The 19320-nt window shown below is 42.8% G+C and overlaps 1 protein-coding gene across 50 annotated transcripts in view; it reads left to right on the forward strand.

Annotated features, from left to right (window-relative positions):
- Window positions 1-19320, forward strand: part of MEGF11 (multiple EGF like domains 11) — a 255052-nt gene that overhangs the window by 119272 nt on the left and 116460 nt on the right. For 17 of the 50 annotated variants that reach the window (XR_015275710.1, XR_015275702.1, XR_015275715.1 and 14 more), the window contains one exon: window positions 15150-15224. The exons of the other annotated variants lie outside the window; for them this stretch is intronic. Coding sequence is in view for 9 of the 17 variants with exons in the window: in XM_023933786.2 (XP_023789554.1) it covers window positions 15150-15224 (75 nt within the window). In the remaining 8 variants the exon portion in view is untranslated. The remainder of the gene's footprint in view (window positions 1-15149; window positions 15225-19320) is intronic. 50 annotated transcript variants of the gene reach the window in all.

Consider the following 19320-nt stretch of genomic DNA (forward strand, 5'->3'; position numbering starts at 1 on the left):
ACAGTTACTTTTATGTAGTAATACAGTTCTCAGTGTGTCTCAGATAACATCAGGCTCTTACATATTCTGACTAGGAAATGAATTTCAGTTAATAATGATGTTTGGGACATTAGCACCTTTCATCTGGAAATACTGAAGGAATACAAAAACAATACAGAAAGCTCAGAGCAGGATTTCTGATGGGCTGACCAAGGCACGAAATGTGGGCCATGATTCATGTCTCACAGTGGGTCAGGCTCTTCTCTTTCCAGCCCGGGCTCTCAGATGTACAATGTCCTGTACAATGGGCTCGGAGCCAGATCTAACATTGTATTTTTATGGCACTGCAAAGCACAAACCACCTCCCACTGCTTCTTACATTTCACAAAGGTGGGAATATGACTGTGATCCTGCTCAACTCAGGAGTTCATCCATATTTAGAAAGGCATTTAGCACGTCCCAGGCCAAGTTTACATATGCATATTCATGGGCTGAAGCAAAGCAAACGCTGTAAGACCAAACCCAGCTTGCATGAGGGAACATCCAGCGCTGTGACACGGCTGCAAGACTGAACAGGGTGAGTCTGGCATGAACCCCAGGCCTGTGCTGCCCCAGCTGAGTGCTTTCACATTTCCCTGCTGTTCTGCCCCACATGATTCGCAGAAAACGTGTTTCCTGAAGATGTTCCAAAGACACACGGCATCATTTTACTGGAACTACTACAGACACCAAAGTTGTCATGAATCCACCAGTGCAGATCACTGAGATAGAAATGCTGTTTCTATACAGGGTTTTTTATCTTAAACCATCCCATGATTAGAAGAAAGTTCTGTGTATCACGGTGAAAAGCAGGAATCCTCGAGTTCCCTCCAATATTTTTAAAAGCTATCACTACCACAGATAGGGTAGAGGAAATGTACCTGTCTGTGGAAATTTAGATGGAAATAGATACAGACTGTACCTGCAGCTGAAATAATGACTGAAGGAGCTGTCTTCAGATGAAGAGCACACTTCTGAAATACCCCATCACAGAGCATTTTTTTTCTGAAGTTAGACCTAGACAGAATCTCTCCTAGGAATAGGGAAAATTGATTTGCTTACTGAATTGCTCACAGGAAAAGCTGATGTTGAAAGTTAAAGTAATTACAAAGAATGGAAAACAGTTGGGTCCAAACCAGAAGATTTTTAAAATCACTGCTCCTGCCTTAGACTTAGGTGGTAATGCAGGGGTCTGTTCCCATCTCAGTGAGGATTTGGAATGCATAAAGACATGAGCATATGTGGTAATGCCTGAAAAACAGATCTATAATTTCTTTCTTCTCCCACTTGCTTGGTTTACCAAGGTGTCCCTGGGGTGCTCGTTGTTAAACATATTCATAAAAGTCCTCCAACTCCAAGAGAAGTGAAAGGTACTGAGAAAAATCTTACTTTTGGTTAGAGCTGAGCAGCACCAGTAGAATTTGCCAGTGGCTCAGCTCCTCCCTCGGTGTAAATTAGCACTTACAACTCCAAATGGAGTTTTGTAGCTTCCACCAGCTTGTTCTGCTTGCAGCATTACAAGTGACAGCTGAGTTTGGCTCGTCCTGCTAGAACAAATAGGAAAAGGAGAGAACAAAATATCCTTTGCCAGCACTTTCCAGATGATCTTGCTTTGTGCTAGAAGTGTTTGTATTTTAATAAGTGCCTTTTTCACACAGTCCAGCTCCTTTTTCTTGAGCCTACAGAGGGATGACACAAGCAGATCCTCAGTGGGGGCCAGCTGATGGAGCCTCAGCAGTGAAATGGGCAAATTCTTACAGCACAAAACTTAAACTCCTCACCTGTAGCCAACAGTGCTGTTACTGTGAGGTGGAGCTGGTGGAGCAGCTGTGAAAGGCACCTGAATTATGCAGTGATCTGACACAGACTGGAATTTTCCCACTGAGGAGGTCCCTACTTGCTTTAGTGGTGATTATGCAGCACCAGCTCTGGTTTGTTGCTCTTTCCTTTCCTTGTGTTAGAAAATAGCATGTGTACTCTGCAAATCTGAACTTTCCTTATGAGATCTCCATCTTGTGCTTTAAAATCTATATTGTATGAAATGTCAATCTGTCCACTTCTGTCACTCTGAATACAATAAGTATCAGGTTAATAACAATGACTGATAGAAAACCAGCTCCGTGGGAATTGGGGTGGGTTAGCTGAAAAACTTCAGTGATTGAAAAAGAGTTAAAAGCCATGTCATCCTGTCACCTTGCAGTGTGACAATGCTCCCTGCTCAGCCTTCATTTCCCTTCCATCTCAACAGCAACTGCTGCTCTGACAATTCCCACGAGGATCCAAAGGCTGGAGAGGCTTGGCCAGGCAGCTCATCCCCATCCCCTGACTGCAGCACATGGGGGGACAGCACACTCCCACTTTTGCTGGTCTGGAACGTTCTCCTTAGGAATCTCTGCCTGTAAGAGACTCACCAGACCCCAAATAAGCAAGGAGAAACATCAGTGCTATTTTTAAAATGGCTCTAACCTTCTGTTGTCTTCATCATTGATTTGTAATTGGAAAAAAAGAGCAGAGTAGGATTTGATAGGTGACCTCTGACATGAAAGAATACAGCAGTGCACAGCCAGAAAGGGAAAGAAAGAGGGGAAAAAAGATAAAGGAGAAAGTTTTAGGTGCCTATAATGCATCACATGCACGTATATGACTGAGAAAGTATAAGAAACCATATGTTTCTTATTCCAATTGTCCTCTGCACCCTTCTCTCTGAAGAAGGGATAGTAATGAAGTTTTATTACACATAAAATTAGCTTCTCTAAGTGCTACCATTAACTAGATAATAAAAAGAGTTGCCTGAATCTTGCAAAAGAATTGTTTTTTAAAATGTCAGTTAATTGCTAAATGACTCCAGCTCCTTTGCAACTACTTTATCTTTGCAACAGTGAAGACTTCAGCAACTGACTGAAAGGTTTTATGTCACTCTTCTTCATTCCCTGCAAGGAAAGGCAAGAGCCTCTTACACATTGCAGCAACTTTTGGTGTTGGAGCATCGAGACTGTCCTTGGCCCCTTTAGTGTCCCAGGACAAACTGACCCACCAAATAACAATTCCTTGGGGTGTTCAGGGCTCTCCCAGGTCCTGGCTCAGCGCTGGTGTCACCTGGATGTTCCAGAAGGAAGAGTTACCACAAAAATTATCACAAACATTCTTTCAAACATAACTGAGCATCAAAAGGAGTCTTCTTTGGATTGGTGGGGCTGGGTCTATAAGCCCCAAGTTGGGGTTTAAAGCTGTTTCAGGTGAGATGTTCTTCCCTGGAACCAGGGATGAAGCATCAGTAAACAGAGGAAGTGGGATGAGGCAGAGATGAGGGAAAGATTCACACCAAGGAGCAAAGCCCTGTTTGGATCCCCTTTCAGGTATGTTCTTCTTGTTGGGGATATTCTGTGTGAGGCTGGGTCCCCATTCCTGCAGCCCCTAGGACCTGACTCTGCTTGGCTTTGCCTGACTCCGGTTCTGTGGATTCCTTTACGTCTGCTCTCCTTGCTTGTGGTATCTACTCATTTAAACCTAGTTGAACAAAGCTTTTGAGAACAGGTTTAACATTAATCTCATGCTTTGTTGAATAGGAATATTTTCAGTTGAAGCCTATGGGTGTCTGCCTGGAGAAAGTGCTGCTGTTGTGAGCAGCTTTGGAAAAGCCCATCAGTTGTGTGCCTAATGCCTGAGCATCCCCATGCTGAGCACTCTCATTTGAGAGCAAAGGATCCCAGGGACATTGGCAGAAGGCTTTCTGGCTTTCTGGCTTTATCCACAGCCAAAAGCTTCAGCAGTAATAGAGAACTGCATCACTGTCTCTTCCACGTCTCCTTATCCTTCAGGAGTTCTGTTTAGGTTATTGTGAAAATCAGCAGGAATCAAGTTTGACTTTGTTTTTATCCAAGCATGTTGTCTAAGCTCTTCTCATAGTGCACAGAAAAAACACTCCTTGCCATCAAATCCTGTCATCTTTATCCAGTTGTTTGGTTTTTTTTAATTAAATGTCTGTGGGACTCAAATATCAAAGTTAGTTCAAATTTTCTTAAAATCTTACAGGATCTCCTGTCAAATAAGTGGGATTTTCTCCAGCAAAAGGCCACCTCTAGGCTGTGACCAAACTCTGCACCAAGTTTTAATAGGGAGCTCAGAGAATTAATTAGGTATGTAAAAATTGTTGGCAGCAAGGGGAACTCATGTCCATCTCCAAAACTGGAACCAATGGTTGAAGAGATGAATTGCTTGGGAACACATCCAGCATTGATTGTTTCATGTGAGATCCCAGAGACTTCCATGGGAATTCCTTTATGGCAAGTCAGTGGAATATGGCACCCTGGTCATTTCTCCCTAAGAGACTTTAGTGACTTCAATGATTTCTGTGATTTCAGCTGCCCCACAAGACAAGGGAGATGGTCTGAACCACAGGATGTGTGGGTAATGCAGGAAAGCCAGGTGAGAATTAAGTGGATTGTCTGAAGTGCTTGGGAATAAACTCCTCACCTTACACTGTCAAATTTTCTCTTCTAGATATATCTATAGGAAAAAAAAAATTATTTGACTCAAGTTTGACTCATATTCCTGAGACAATTGTCCGTATCCTGGTACATGAAAATGTAAATTTTCTTTAGGTGTGCTGACAGTCCTTCTGAAGAGAGATCAGAGGGATCTTAAATGTCTTAAAGCAAATCAAGCTCTCCAGATATAGTTGTGCTTTTGAATATGCAAAATATCATGACTGGAAGGTCTTTTAGCCAGGAGTCTCTGAGCTGATGTTGTTCAGGCCGTTGACAATTCCAGTTTCTCTTCCCACAGTGCAGATGTTCACAGTGCTGAAATGCTATTTATGGGTAAAGAAAGATGCTATTACAATACTCTGGTAATGAAGGGAGAGTTCTGTGGGTTCATTGCTTCTTTGTTAAATACAAAACCCAATAAAGGGATTTGGAAGATGTCTGGGAGGGATAACTAGGAGAGAATGAAAAAATAGGGGAAAGGAGAGACTGACTGAATGGTATAGATGGGAACACACACAGGCAATTCCCTCTGGTTTATATTCTGATCACACAACAGTGTTACTCTGCAGTAACTCCTTAAAGCTAATAGTTTATAAAACAAAATTAGTATGAAGAGAAATGCAGGTATTACCTGTCTGTAAAAAGGGGAAGAGGAATTTGACCTCATGGAGAGACATTAGTGAGGAGTAACTGGGGGGGAAATTCTCAAAAGTCTTAAATTCCCTGTTGAAAATGGGTGTAAGATCTTGTACCTGTGCTGGCAGAACATGCACAAGCACAAGGAGCTTTGTGGAGCTGCTCCTCCAGGGGCCTGGCAGCAGGGCTGGGTTTGTCCATGCCCCATGTGTGCTCCAGCAAAGCCAGGACCACCCCAGACAGCAGAAATCTGATGCAGCATCAACAGGTTACACACTTAAACCCAGTTACACACCAGCTTTTAAACTTTCTCTCACTTCTGAAAGTAAGATTTAGATTCCTGATATGAAGAACTTTTAAAGGTTTTCTTCTGCAGCTGAAGCAAGTCAGTGATTTCTGTTTCTTGGGTTATGTGTTATGGGTTATCTTGCCTTTGGCTGCTGGGGCCAGTTTAAAAGGTGGCAGTCACTGCACTGGGTTTTCATGGCCAGGTTTTGTTGTGGGGGACCACAGGGGTGAGAAGATTCTGTGAGAAGCTGCCAGAAATTCCCTTGTGTCCCACAGAGCCAACACCAGCCAGCTCCAAGACAGACCCAGCTCTGGACAAGGGTGAGCCTGGGTTTCCTGGAATAACAGTGATAAGATGGGGAAACCCCCAAACCTGTGCATTTACAGCTGGTGGGAGGAGTGAGAACAGGTGAGAGGAAAAGCTCTGCAGACCCCAAGGTTGTACTTTCTGTCCCCTGTCCAGGTGAGGAGGGGAGTGACTGGGTGGCTTTGGAGAGCACCGGGTGCCACCAGGAACACCCCAGCAGGCACTGCCAAGGCAGCACATTTGTTTGCCAAGCTGTTGTGTTAGTGTAGGCTCAGGAATGATGGGTGATTCCAGGATGTTGTTTTCTAAAGAAATTGGAAACGCTGGGAAATGAACTCCTAAAATACCATGTATCATGTGTAACTCTTTTAAAAAGTGTTTTGGAGTATCAGCTCTTTGAGGAGGTGAGCACCGTGCATATTAAAATGATGCCTTTTCAAAGCTCTGAGCTGTTGCTAAAATGTTACAATAAAAAAGTCATTCCCTCCCAAACACATTACCAGTTAATGCAAACACAGGATTTTTTTAAAAAGCCATTCCATTCCTTGGTGCTGAGAGCAAGGAAACAATCCCGAGGCTGCAGCCTCATGCCTGTGACCTCCTGTGTGACTCTGTTCCTCTGCGGAAGAGCATCGCTGGGGCCGTGGTTCTAATTAGGGGACAACAGGCAGGAAGAGCTCCAGAACTTTTGAATGGGGTCAAAAATACCTTTTGATCAACTAACAGAGGCATTTTGGGATGAAAGTCATGAATGTTAAAAGCCATCTCTAAACAGCATTGGAATAGGATAAGCAACACTTCAAGCACCTGAGATCAAATAAGCAATTGTTTTGTGGAAATTCTCGATCAAAGAGACAGCAGTTCCCTGCCTGCTGCATCACCAGGCTTTGAGAGGGGGAAGTAAGCACCAAAATTCAGGTGTATCTCAGCTTAAAACGCTGTGCAGACATGGGCAGCTGCACCCTGCAGGAGCTGAGGATACATCCCTACCTCCAGCACTACAGGAAACAACAGAAGTATTTTCCTACTTGAGTTCCAGATGCAGGGAGAAAAAAGGATGTTACCAAGGGGAAAATGCAATATGCTGACCATCTGGTGAGGCACTTGCAGGCAGGGTGAGATCTCAGCTACAGGAATGGATCCCCCACATCTCTCTTAGCCAGACTGCCAGGCAGCAGTTGAGATGCAGAAAAGATTTGGCTATTAAGAGGTGCTGTGAAATACCATGGTACTTGAGAGGATTAACATAACCAAGCGCAGGCTTCAGCTGCTTGACTCTTTGTATGTTTTGCACTTATGTAACATAATGTAGCAATAAATAATGTAGTACTGCATTAGACCATATGTTGAACATTAGTAGGAGTGATGTCACACACTAATTACCGTGAACAAATGACCTGTGATTTCAAATCCATTATTTCAGAAATGTGCAAATTTCATGCTGTTTAAGGAGGAAAGGACCAAGCATGTCCTTGCTGAGGAGGCTGGTGTGAGGTCAGGCTGGGCTCTCAGACCGTGGGACTGGGATCAGCAGGGTCCTGGGCAGGCAGAGGCCTGGCTGGGACAAACACAGCTCCAGCTCAGCTCAGGCAGCAGCAGAGGGTCCAGGGCTGAGCTGAAATGCAGCCTCTGGGTCCTTGGGCTGAGGGTCCCAGGGGAGGCTGGGCAGGGCTGTCCTGTGCACCAGGACCCTGTAGAACAGCCCAGTACAGAGAGCAGGACTGCAGTGGCACTCTGTGGAGTGGATCTCTCCAGTGAGGCATTTCCCCACTGTCCAGGAGTGCTTGGGAAGTCGCTCCCAGCTGTGCCAACCCTCTGCAGAGGGTCTGGTGTGGCAGCTCTTGCACAGAATCGCTGTTGGAAGAGACCCACAAGATCATCCAGTCCAAGTGCGTGGCATTGTTTCAGTTTGACCAGAATTTGACTTTTGCTTACCAAATGGAATTTCTTTTCCAAGCTAACTTTTTAACCATCCCATCTTTGAGACCCTTCCTCAGAGGGATGGGTCAAATTTGGAACACGCTGTCAATGCCAAATTCTCTCCCTTGTACAATGCAGAGGTTACATTGGCGTTCAGCCTTTAGATTCTGAAAGCTGTGTAACAAGCTAATGTTTACAGACTATCATTCCTTATTTCTCTCCTTGGAATCAGGCACAGCATAGATATTTTTGATAAATTATTAAATATATCCACCAGGTAGTCAGGTTGAGCAGTGCTCATCCTAAAGGCTCAAAAAATAGCACATTGCAAGTGCAGTTTTTACTTATTATGCAAGACTTCTTCTGCAAGCAGAAGTGAAGAGTGGGAGAGGTGGAGATACAATCCCATGTGTTGATGGAGTGATTACTTCAGGAATTCATTTATGTTTGCAAAAAAACTTTATGCAGATTTGTCCAGGTCATTTGGAGCTCTGCCTCTCAACTGTGCACATGCTGAGGATTATGAAACCCCACTGAGTTCTCATCTTCTGAATTCTTTTATCTTGTTTTCACTTTGGACTGCATCATACTGAAATTTAGTGGGAATATGTTACTTCCCTAACTGCAGAGTTACCATAATGCATTTAACATGGCCTGCATATCAATTACATTCCTATAATCATGGATTAAAGAGTCTGGAACGGCGCATATAAAGAAATCAAGAATTTAGTTAGGTTTTATAACTGTGGGCTTAGAGTCAGTGAGAAATAAAAATGCATGCAGACTTGGTTTTCCTTCTCTTCCCTTCCTTGGGCAGCTGCCCAAATGTTGCATCTCTGAGTTAGAAAAAGGAGTTGGGTTTGGCTCCTGTACAGATTCCACATTCACTGAGCTGCTTTCTTCATTTAGTGAGCGCTCTCTCTGAGCAACACTGGCCACATTCATCTTTATTAGGCTGTAATGGGAGTCACTGCACGGGAAGCCTTGATCCTGAGCTCTGCATAAAACTGCAGCTTGCAGATGCTCTAATCCTACCAGCTATTAGCACAATAAATTTATAATTGATATATAGGTGTAAGTCTTCCACATCACCTACCTGAAAGTAAGAGTTATGAAATTTAATAAACTGCCTGTGTCCTTGGAGCTGTGATCTCCCTTCATGGAGGAGAACAAAATGTCTATCGGTGCTCCTGACAATTATTAGAATCATTGTTAATGTACTATGAGGAGTAATTCACCATCAGGGCAAGCTCTGAGACACAGTAGGCAAATTTAAAATATTTTATTGTGCTAATATTACAGTTACAAGTGATATTTTAAAGCAATTTGCCACGATAATGTCAATGCAGTGCTAAGTAGTTCCTTTTAATGCTGTTCACAGAGAAGCTGATATCCACACAGATGTAGCAAAGCTTCTGAAAGACTGGCTTAATACAAGGGAAAAAGCAAAATTGGCATGATCCAGTGCAGTTGTGAGGAGAAAGAGGCTGGGTGGGTTTCTGGAAGGGTATGAGTGCCTGAGACAAAGCAGTGTTGAGTAACAGATTGCAGCCAGGACACACCAGTGACTCCACCACGGAACTGGTGCAGTGCAATTCACATCTTTTTCTTTCTAAGGAAAACAGAAACGCTATAAACATATGCAAAAATAGTTCCTGTTACCTCCAAGGCACTATTTCACCACATTTCTAGGTTATTAAGACAAACTAATCATGTCTCTAATAAAGAAAGCTGTTTTTCCTCAGAACAATGCAAGGGAAGTGGCATCTTCCTGGAGGTGTGTATTTGATGAACTCCAGTACTGATTATTTGATTGATTTAACTATCAGAGGGGTTATAATAATAATAAACCAATTCAAGACATCATTAACTAGCAGAGCATTTGAAATAACACAAATGAGACAATGATTCATGGGCATGTTCAGATTTATTTTTGTGGACTGTTGGGGTCCTTAGGTATTTAGAGCCAGTTTGCACAGGATTATAGACACTTATGTAATGCTGCTTTCTGAGAGAAATTCTTGATCATAACTAGTTTGAAGCCAAGGAGAAAACAAAAAGAGCATCTAGAACATCAGAAGGAAAGAAACAATATCTCCAGAAGGAGTTAGAAAAATGTATAAATTTACAGAGAGCTCAGCATGTGGTAAGAGTGGGAATTACCTCCAGCCACCAGATATTGGACAATTAGTTGTCTCCCATTTAGTTTGGAAGGCTTTGGAAAACAAATGGTTCTTTGTTATGCTTTTGTTTGTGCTCCTTCACCTGTGGGTGTAAGGAAATGTGGGCCTTAATACAACTGTGAAGACAAATATTGGTATATTTGTGAGTGCTGTGGATGCCTGGGGTAAAGGCTGGCTTTTGAGACACGTGAAGCTGCCATGGGATTAAAGAAATGTAATTTATAAATGCATTCATTCGATTGGTGAAACATCTGAGTTTCTGTGTCTGTCTCCTGTAGTCTGTATGAGTTTGCCTGCCCACACTGATGGTTTGAGGATCTTTAGCATAAACAAAGACTTTGTGATAATGGCTTCCCCATCTCTCCTGCCTTCTGACACCATGCACGTTCTTTACATCCAATGGGAAAAGCTCATCTCCTGCAGAGGCTTTGGAAGCTCCTCTTCCCCTCCCGGGCCTCACCTGAGACCAGGTGGCCTTAACGTGGCTATTGGAGGTTTCATTCACATTTTCTACAGTTCCTCTTTTTTGCTGCAACAAAGGACTTTCTTTAACTAGGCCACCCATTAATGATCAGAGACTTTTATCCTTTCTTGACAGACCCAAACTCTTTTCTCCTACCCATAATATTCTTTGCCTGTTTCTGCTTCATAATCAATGTAGGCAGTTTTATTAGTTCCAGGATCTAATTTAACATCAAAAGAATCAGACCACCTCTCTGGTGTGTGAATGACTGGCAGACCTGATTCAGGGAGGACATAAGGCACGTTTAGTATTTTATAGAACCATGATTTCTGTCTGCCAGCATCGCTGCCTTAAATGCAGGGAGAGCTGAGGGAAACCATGATGGGTACAAAAGCAGCAGTAAAGAGTTTTTTGTGCCAGATCCCCAAAGTGTGCCTGTAAAAATATTTCCTAAGGCAGCTCTCCATCACTGCTCATGTTAAACCTTTTAAGTCCATGTGTAATCTGGTAAATCTTATTCATCCAGATAGATGGATTTGAATGAGAACTCACCCTGCGAGGAAAGACTGGCCTGGAGAAGATAACAGTTCTTATTTGTCATCCTCTGTTATTGTAACCATATTACAGGGGATAATGAAGTGCAAGGGACAGCAATTAGTTGGTGGCAGCACAAGTGATAAGCACAGCACCAGGACTTTCATATACTGTGGTGTGCAACGCAGCCTATTGATTTAACAGCAGCTTTTCTCCCTTCCACTCTCCAGTAAAAAACAGCACGGAGATTTATGTGAGCAGCACTGCTTTGGAATACAGATCAGGCTGGAGAAACGCTGGTGCGAATGTTTGGATGCTCACAGTTTAAAAAAGCCCAGCCTAGGTTAATTCATAAAGTGCTTTGCAGACGGGCTGGATGCCGTGTGGTTCCCCTGCAGGGCTCCTTGGCTTTGTTCCTCACACCTGACTGCCGATTAATCTGCCTTTTAACTGTGCCTGCGTGGAGCCACACATGCTTGGAGCCACCAGCAATGTGTCTCTCTCCAGGCCTCTCCGAACTGGGTCACCCTTCAGCAATTGGTTAGTGGGAAATTATTCCCTTTGAGATTCCCAAGCCGCTCCGTGGGGCTGTCTATTGTCATGTTCTGGCACTGAGATTGTAGAACAGATTATGGGCAATCTGTCAGTTCAGGCTGTTCAAGGAGAGATGAAAAATCAGACACGTGTTGCTCTCACACACTGAGCAATTCCAACAAAGACAACAGAAAAAATATTTTTCTCCATTTATTATTCCCTTATTATTTCCTATTATAATATGGCAAGTAAAGCATGAAGTGTACCTTGAATAAAGAGCTTTAATGATGTATGGCCCTTGGCATTATCAAAATATTCCTGTGGATCTCAGTGGAGAATAATTTCAGGTCTTGAGTTGGTTTTGATGTTCAAGAGCCTCCACAGACCCCGTGGAGGCTGAACCCCACCTCAAAAATCACCTTTGGTTGTACCTAAGGCTGAGGCAAATCAGCTGCGGGGTGATGATGCATTTAGATTAGTTGGTAATTAATGTTTCCTGGCACAATTTTAAACTCAAAAATGAGAATACAGAAGAATTTATTGTTGATCTTGGAGGGGATTTTAAGATCAGTTGAAAACATGGCCTTTGAATACAGCCAGGTCACCAACATCATAGGAATTCTTGTATGGACTTCCAGAAGAGTCCAAGGTCAGGTCTGATGGGGATTGGAGCAACCTGGGATAGTGGAAGGTGGAACGAGATGGGCCTGAAGGTCCCTTCTCATCCAAAGCATTCTCTATTCTTCTCTTTTTAACCTTGAATTATGTAACATAATGAGTTGCAGGCTTGGCTTTGTCTCTGATAAATAATCATCTGCCAGTGAACATGTTTAATATTTTCACCTAATATTGTAGGTTAAAAAGAGAATTGCGTTGGAAATTTCATTCTGGTAAACAAGCAGCGAGATGACAAATGCCACAAAAAACAGCTCCAGTCACTGCAATGCTTAATGTTTTCTAGCCTTGGTTTTATATCAGCTTCCAATTACAGCTACAAAGGCAGAACCCCAATGTTGATGTAATTAGAAGACATATAAGCAAATTAAGGATTGAACACATATTTTAGAGCTTAGAATAAACAACCCTAATAACCTTTTTAGCCATTAAAAAAGCCTATTTTTTTTGTTGTTCGAAATAAAGGACATTCTGGCAACAGCTGAACAAGGATACAACAAAGCTGTGGGGAATTTGAGTTAGTGGGATGTTTTACTGTGGGGCAAGAATTCCCTCCCAGCCCTGGCCCTGGTTTTGATGGTTTCTCGTGCTGTCTGTTGCCAGGGCAGTCAGTGGCTGGATCCTCAGCTCTTGGATTAAACCAGAAAACAGCCCCATGGATGCTGCACCCCCTGTGCCCTCAGGCAAGTTGTAGGAGTAATGATCCAAAAGGGTTTAGGAGTTTTATTGCGGCAGGGAGGCAGCAGGGGTCAAATCTGCACCAGAAAACCTATAACTAAGTCTGTAATTCTTTTATGGGCAAAGCTGCAGGGATTTCTGCTTGATTAAGGATTGCATGATTGAGGCCAGTGACATTAACAGGCACAATGTCCTCTCTGCATCTAAAGCAGTGATCAAACATGACAGGAAAAGCCATGTAATAGCAAACTCCCAACACTTTCTTGCTGGTTAGAGTGGCTGCATGCTTCCCATGCTTCCCAGATCTAGAAATGGAATTTATTTCTCTTTTTTTTTCTGTCATTAAAAGCAATTTTTGGAACTTCACTGTTGTATTTAATGCATACCTTTTGCCTATCCAGGCTCTGCACTTCCCCAGCTTTGTTTTGAGGCTACATGATCAATAAATGTCATTGCCAAAGTGCTTTGCCAGTTCAGGTATCAGAAATGAAAACAGAAGCTCCAGCTCTCCTTTACTGGTCATGACAAATTGATTCTTTTTGGTCTACCTTGCATTTCTCTCACTTCATGTGTCTGAGGATAGGGGAATTTCTCACAGCACCTGCTGCTGGGCCAGCCTGAGTTCCAAGATCCTTTAAAGATTTGTTATTAAATTTGTCTTGTGCTCATGTAAAATGGGAACCGGAGGGATTCTTATAATTTCAAACCATTTTTGTTTTGGCAATTAAAAAATACTAAAACAGAGACTGTCCATGCAGAAGGAACCTGCACTTGTAATTACAATTTGTCCATGAACACTCAGAGCTGTGCAATTAGGTGAGGAATTATATGCTTAAAGGACCACTTGGGCACTTTATGTCCAAATCAAAACATAACTTCATAAGTACAGGTACATATATGTTTGCTTAAAAAGAAACAACAAACGATTATTGGATCCCCAGAGGAACCATTTATTCCTTTCCCCAGGAAGTAAGAGGACTGACTTGTGCTGAGGGAAGGATTTTTATCCTTTCTGCACAAAACCTTACCAGGATTGTTTTCCAATTACTGTTTTGAGCAACAGCACAAGTTCAGGAATGGATTAATCTGAAACTTCACTTGTAGCTCCCTAAAATACCTCCACAGTTTACTCTATTTTGCAGCCAGTTTTGCTGAGACAGAACTGCAGAGAGCTTTGCCACTTGGTTTAGCTTTTTTTCCCCCCAGAAGCCATTAACATTTACTGTTCTCAAGGGTTTGGGACACATATGAAATATAGAACTTCCACTTCTTCAGAGTCAGTTAATCAACAAAGTGTGCATTTTTGTCTGCTGGAATCTGTCCCTGAGATTTCCAATTCCTTTTGTTTAATTTCTGTGTTCTGAAAGTTTTCAAACTGTCAGCAAAGATATTTTACCAGTTTTCATGTTATGGCAGGAGCTGAACCTTACTTTTATTAAGGGGTGGAAAGGGATGCCAGCTGGATTGTTTTTTCCTCAGATCCCACAGGAGGATATATGGGTGGGCAAAAGCTACCACTGCAAAAAAAGCAAGCAGGTAAAATATGTACCCAATGAAAAAAAATCAGAAATCTTTAGTCATCCATGCAGAACACATACAACACCTAATTAAATCAGGTTTCATTGAAATTAAAATAAATGGCCTGAATTAATGAATGCAGCTTGTGAGGAACACTCAGGTCCCATTGTGCAGGCAGACTCTACATGAGGCATTTTTGATAAGACATTTTGGGGAGCAGAAGCTGTTGCTGTGTGTTTGTACCATGGAGAAGGGCAGAGGACAGGACAGAGATCTCTGCTCTGGCACCTGGATGTGTCCCAGCTCCTCTGCTCCCTGCTGGGTGACCTTTAGCAAGTCACATCTCATTTCTGACAGTCTCTGAAAGCATTTAGTAGTCTCCTCAGGAGTAGCAATATTTAGGAACAAAGCATCCTTGTCCCAGTAATGTGTGATTTGCGTGCTGCTTTATTCCACAGGATGGGGCTTAAACAAAATTTATGGGAAATGCTGGCTTGTGCTGGATCTCTGCACAGGAGTGAATCTTACCCAAAATCAATAGAGTCATTCCCCAGACCCTTGGGTTTTATGAGTGCCACAGCATAAAGGAATCAGATCCTTCTCCCCAAAAAAATCACTATGCCTCTGCCATAATTGCTACGCTTGGGAATTGGATAAATACCAAATTCTGGTTTTCTAGAGTTCTCCATTTCTTTGTGACCATTAATGAAATTACAGCCCTGCTAATAGCGATGTGACATCCTGGCCAAGGGAAAGGTATGTGGGAATTGTCAGCAAATGCAAGTTTGAGTGAAAAAGAGGCAAGTCCTCACCAGTTGTTATCCTGCTGACTTCATCAAGGTTATACAGTGTTTTCAGGAATGCATGGGAAGTGGTATTTTCAAGTTATTATTTTGATTTTCCATAAGATTTGGCCACCTCTGATGGGCTGGGGGAGTCCAGCACCTCTTCGGCAGAGACTGGTGGGAGCAGCAGCTACAACAGTGAGTGGTTTCCAACAAATCCAATGGCTCATGTAGGGTGGTGGGATCTGAGGGAGCTGCTTCCAGGCTGTCTCTGGGCATGGTTTCTCTCTTGAGTGGCACATAATCCTCTGGACTCCAAACCTGAGCGGTGCTGAGGCAGAAACTCGAGTGAGTTGAGTAGTTTTATGCAGTATTTTAGTTAACTGGGCTGGATTTTTTAAATTCCTCCCCAACCTGTGCTTTAGGCAGCTGGATGGATGCAATTTATAGTTCCATGTCCTTTAATGCTGCACGTTGTACCACAGGCCTGCCTGGTGCTCACCTGGGCTATTTGGCACCTCCAAAACACCCACTGGAGACACGAGACTCCTTCTGCTTCTCCCTTAATATGGTATTCTGAGGTCAAAGAGATGTTAAAGCTTCTTCTGATCACTAAAAACCTTGGAGAGTTTTACATTAAACCGGCCCTAGGTCAGTATGTCCTGGCCACATTTCAACTTGGGTAAGTCACAGGGCACAGGATTGGATGTTCTGGCTCATTTTCTGCTTCATCCCCTTCATTCTGCTGTGTATCAGTAACACTCTGAGGACCAAATCTTCTGGCATCAGCTGCCTACAGTAGAACTGCATCCACTTCTACCCAGAACCACTTTGATCTCATTTCCTTATGCAAAACATCTACTGAGAGCACTCAGAGCTCAGGGAAAAGAGAACCTCGACTGTGTTGGTGTTTGCTCCTTTAATGTATTTTGGGATGTGTGTGGGTTTATTTACAAAGCACGTGTAGTTAAATGTCATTGAAAAATATAATTAAAAATCAATTAAGAGACCATTTTAAAAACAAGAGGTTGTAAAAATGGAATTTACAATAATAACCAGACTAAGCATTTGGCATTTACATGTCTGCACCAAATAGCAATTCCCTTGTTAGTTGTGCTTGAGTGACAAGGTACTCGCTTATCTCCTGGATATAAATTCCAATATTCTTGTTATTGCTGGGACAAATAAATACCTGCATAAAGACTTCTTGCACTGCCAAGTAACACCTACTGATTAAATTCAGACAATTGGTTTTTTGTTCTTGTCTGGGCCCAGTGCCAAAATTATCCCATTGTATGAAGGGCCAGATTTTGCACTCAGTTTATGTTCAGTTAAAGGTAAATACCGTGCTACCAATACAAATCTAAGCACAGAGAGACATTCTGAAATGTTTTATTTTCCTACATAAAACCTGAACGTGCAGAACACATAGAAGCAAAAATGGAAGAGTATTTTGCCTAAAACACAACATGGTGGTGAAGGCAATTGCTGTGACTAGACCTCTTCAAGGGGGAGGACATGAGTTGTGCTTGGAGCCTGCGAGGTACAGAAGTTCCTGTGACACATTTTGGCTTCCAGAGAAATAACTGGCAATGTCTCCATAAATCCACTGGAATGCCTCTATGTACATGTGGAACTCGTGCCTGCACATTCTGGATCTGGCTTTAAATGGTAAGAGCTCAAGAACTGTGGGATCTGTCTTGCTGTGGGATCAAATATCCCAGATTTATAACCAAGCCTGAAGCCTTTTTCTTCGTTAATACTCATCCCCTTCCTCTCCCATCTTCATTGTGAACTGCTGGGGGTATTCCCGAGGTTCTTGTAAAGGAGGTGGAGATGAAATATCTAAAAAGCATTTTAAACATCATGAGTCCATAAGAAATGCAGGAATCAGTGATAATGCCCATCTGTGAGGGTTCCATGTCAAAGGGGATGGGCCAGGATTACCCTTGGAAAGTTCTCTGCCTGTGCCTGTGTCCACATCCCTTCTCTTCCTGGCAATGCTGGGGTGAGTGGTTGTCTCTTCCCGAGTTTTGGAGTCAGCCTGGGGAGAAGGGAGTTGTGCTGGAGAGCTTCTTCCTGGGCTAGGTGGAAGGTTGGTGGTAGCTGCTGCATTGGGCCATTTCTTTCAGGTGATGGATTTAAGTGATCTGTGACACATCCCACACCCCCTGTTTGATTCCATGCTGATTGGGTCCTCTCCTGTGCCTGGCTATGGCTTCTACGATTTAACTCTCATTCCTCATTACATGCACAGACCAAAATGAATCAAAACCCTCTTGAAAATCTGACATTGCAGCCCTTTAGAATTTGGATGATATGGAGAGTCTGTTTCCCTTATTTATGACTAATCAGAGGTTTCATATATGCCACCCCATGCTCTCATCAGTTCAAGATGCAGAAATCAGCCCCTTTCTTTTACCATTGCTTCCTTCTTTGTCTCTGAAGATCTCCATTAAAACCTTGCTGTAATACTCAATCTGCATTTTTCCCAGTTTTCAGATCCAAGGATACACTGCAATAACACACACTTGTTTTATGAGGAGGGCTTACTGCAAGTATTTTATTTCATTTTAAGGATTTCTTCCCTCATTTTTTGGTCCTGCAATTCAGACCATTCACAGGGGTCGTTGCCTGTGCCATCCCTGCACCCCTCCCAGCAAGCAGCACCCTGATGTATCCCTCTCCAGACATCTTCCCTCTGAACCAGGCAATTTGTGCCCAGACTTGGATGGAATATGGGTTTTTTGTGTTCGCATATGAACATCTGCTTCAAATTCTCAAGCCAAGAAAGACAAGAAGCAAATTAAACTATTTGTTCTTCTTTCTCTCTCTTTAATATCAAAGTCATTCCTTACATGCTCCTTAAGCTTCCACTTTTGATCAGGAGATATTAAAAATGGATCTAAACAACTCACATCTTAATCATATTCCTTTGTGAGCAGGGTAAGAGTGAGGGGAGAAGGGGAGAGAAGCCAAAGCTGCTTTGCTGCTCGTGCTCAGTATCCAACTGGGATCCAAGACATCCACAATCCCTTCCCTGGGAGCAGAGGGGAGTCCCTGTCCCTCCTGAGCTGCCCTGTGCAGAGCACGAGGCCTCTGGAACATCCTGCAGCTTGAAATCAATCTCTGCCTGCGCTGGAGCAGCCTGGGAACAATTCCCTGCTGCTCTCTGATTTGTGCTGGAGACCTGGAAAAGGGAATTTTGAGGATGACTCAGATATTCCTTCCTCCCCCTGGGCTTTCCTGCTGTGCCAGCCCCACAGCCAACTCGCTCTTCTGGGTGCCTCGGTTGCAAGTTCTCAAAAATCTCTTTAAGAAAATTCTATAAAATGTCTTTTAAGAAAAACCAAAGAGAAACTTGAATGTTTTCACAATCCTGTGCAGATTTTGGAAAAGATGTCATTCACTTCAGGAGGAAAACCAATAAGTTATGGTGCTGTTTGGATTCAGTCAATGAAAAATCAAAAGAATAAAGTTTAGCATTTCACAAGAAATAGTTTGTTCTACACAAACCTGATTTCATTCTGTGATGAGATCATGGATTTCGTTGCAAGTCCTATTAGAGTAGCTGCACAAATAAAATAAATTTTTGTGACATGTTTGATTCAGTGCTGAAGGATATTCTGATTAAAAAATCAGCACTATACAATTATCAACAACATGCATTAATAATTTAATAAAAACTAAATGACAGATCTCAAAAAGCAGCTGTCAATGTGGAATAAGCATCAAATGTATATCTGGTGGGTTTCTGCTATTCCACTTACTCCTATCAATATTTACATTACTGATCTAGGAGTAAATATGGAATCACTGCAGCAAAAATTTGTGAATGACAGAAGAACTGGCAGAGTGGTGAGTGCTGATGGGCACAGAATGTTCACACAGAGCCATCTAAACCAGCTGACAAATTATTTCAGCATTCCTAGAGGAAGGTTGAAATTTATCTCCATATTATTGACATCCCTGCCCACGGCAGGAGGTTGGAATGAGACAATGTTTAAGGTCCCTGTGAACCCAAACCATTCTGTCCTTTCCAGCCCAAACCTTTCTATAATTTCTGGGATTCTCTTATTCCCTGCAAGGAGCTGTGCTTGTTTTTGTAGGCAGTGAAGGCTCTGGGAACTGGAAGATCTGCATGTCAGGCAGGAGATGACAGAGTTTGCCAAGCAGAGGATCCAAAGAAGCAGGAGCTTTGTCCTTGGGCCAGGTGATTTTATACCCCCGAGGTAAACTGGAAATTCCATGTCCCTGGAATCCATCCTCCCTCACTCCTCAGCCTCCTGCTGGG

Source organism: Cyanistes caeruleus, chromosome 13, assembly GCF_971803275.1.
Source record: "Cyanistes caeruleus chromosome 13, bCyaCae1.hap1.1, whole genome shotgun sequence".
In the NCBI taxonomy this organism is placed as follows: domain Eukaryota; kingdom Metazoa; phylum Chordata; class Aves; order Passeriformes; family Paridae; genus Cyanistes; species Cyanistes caeruleus.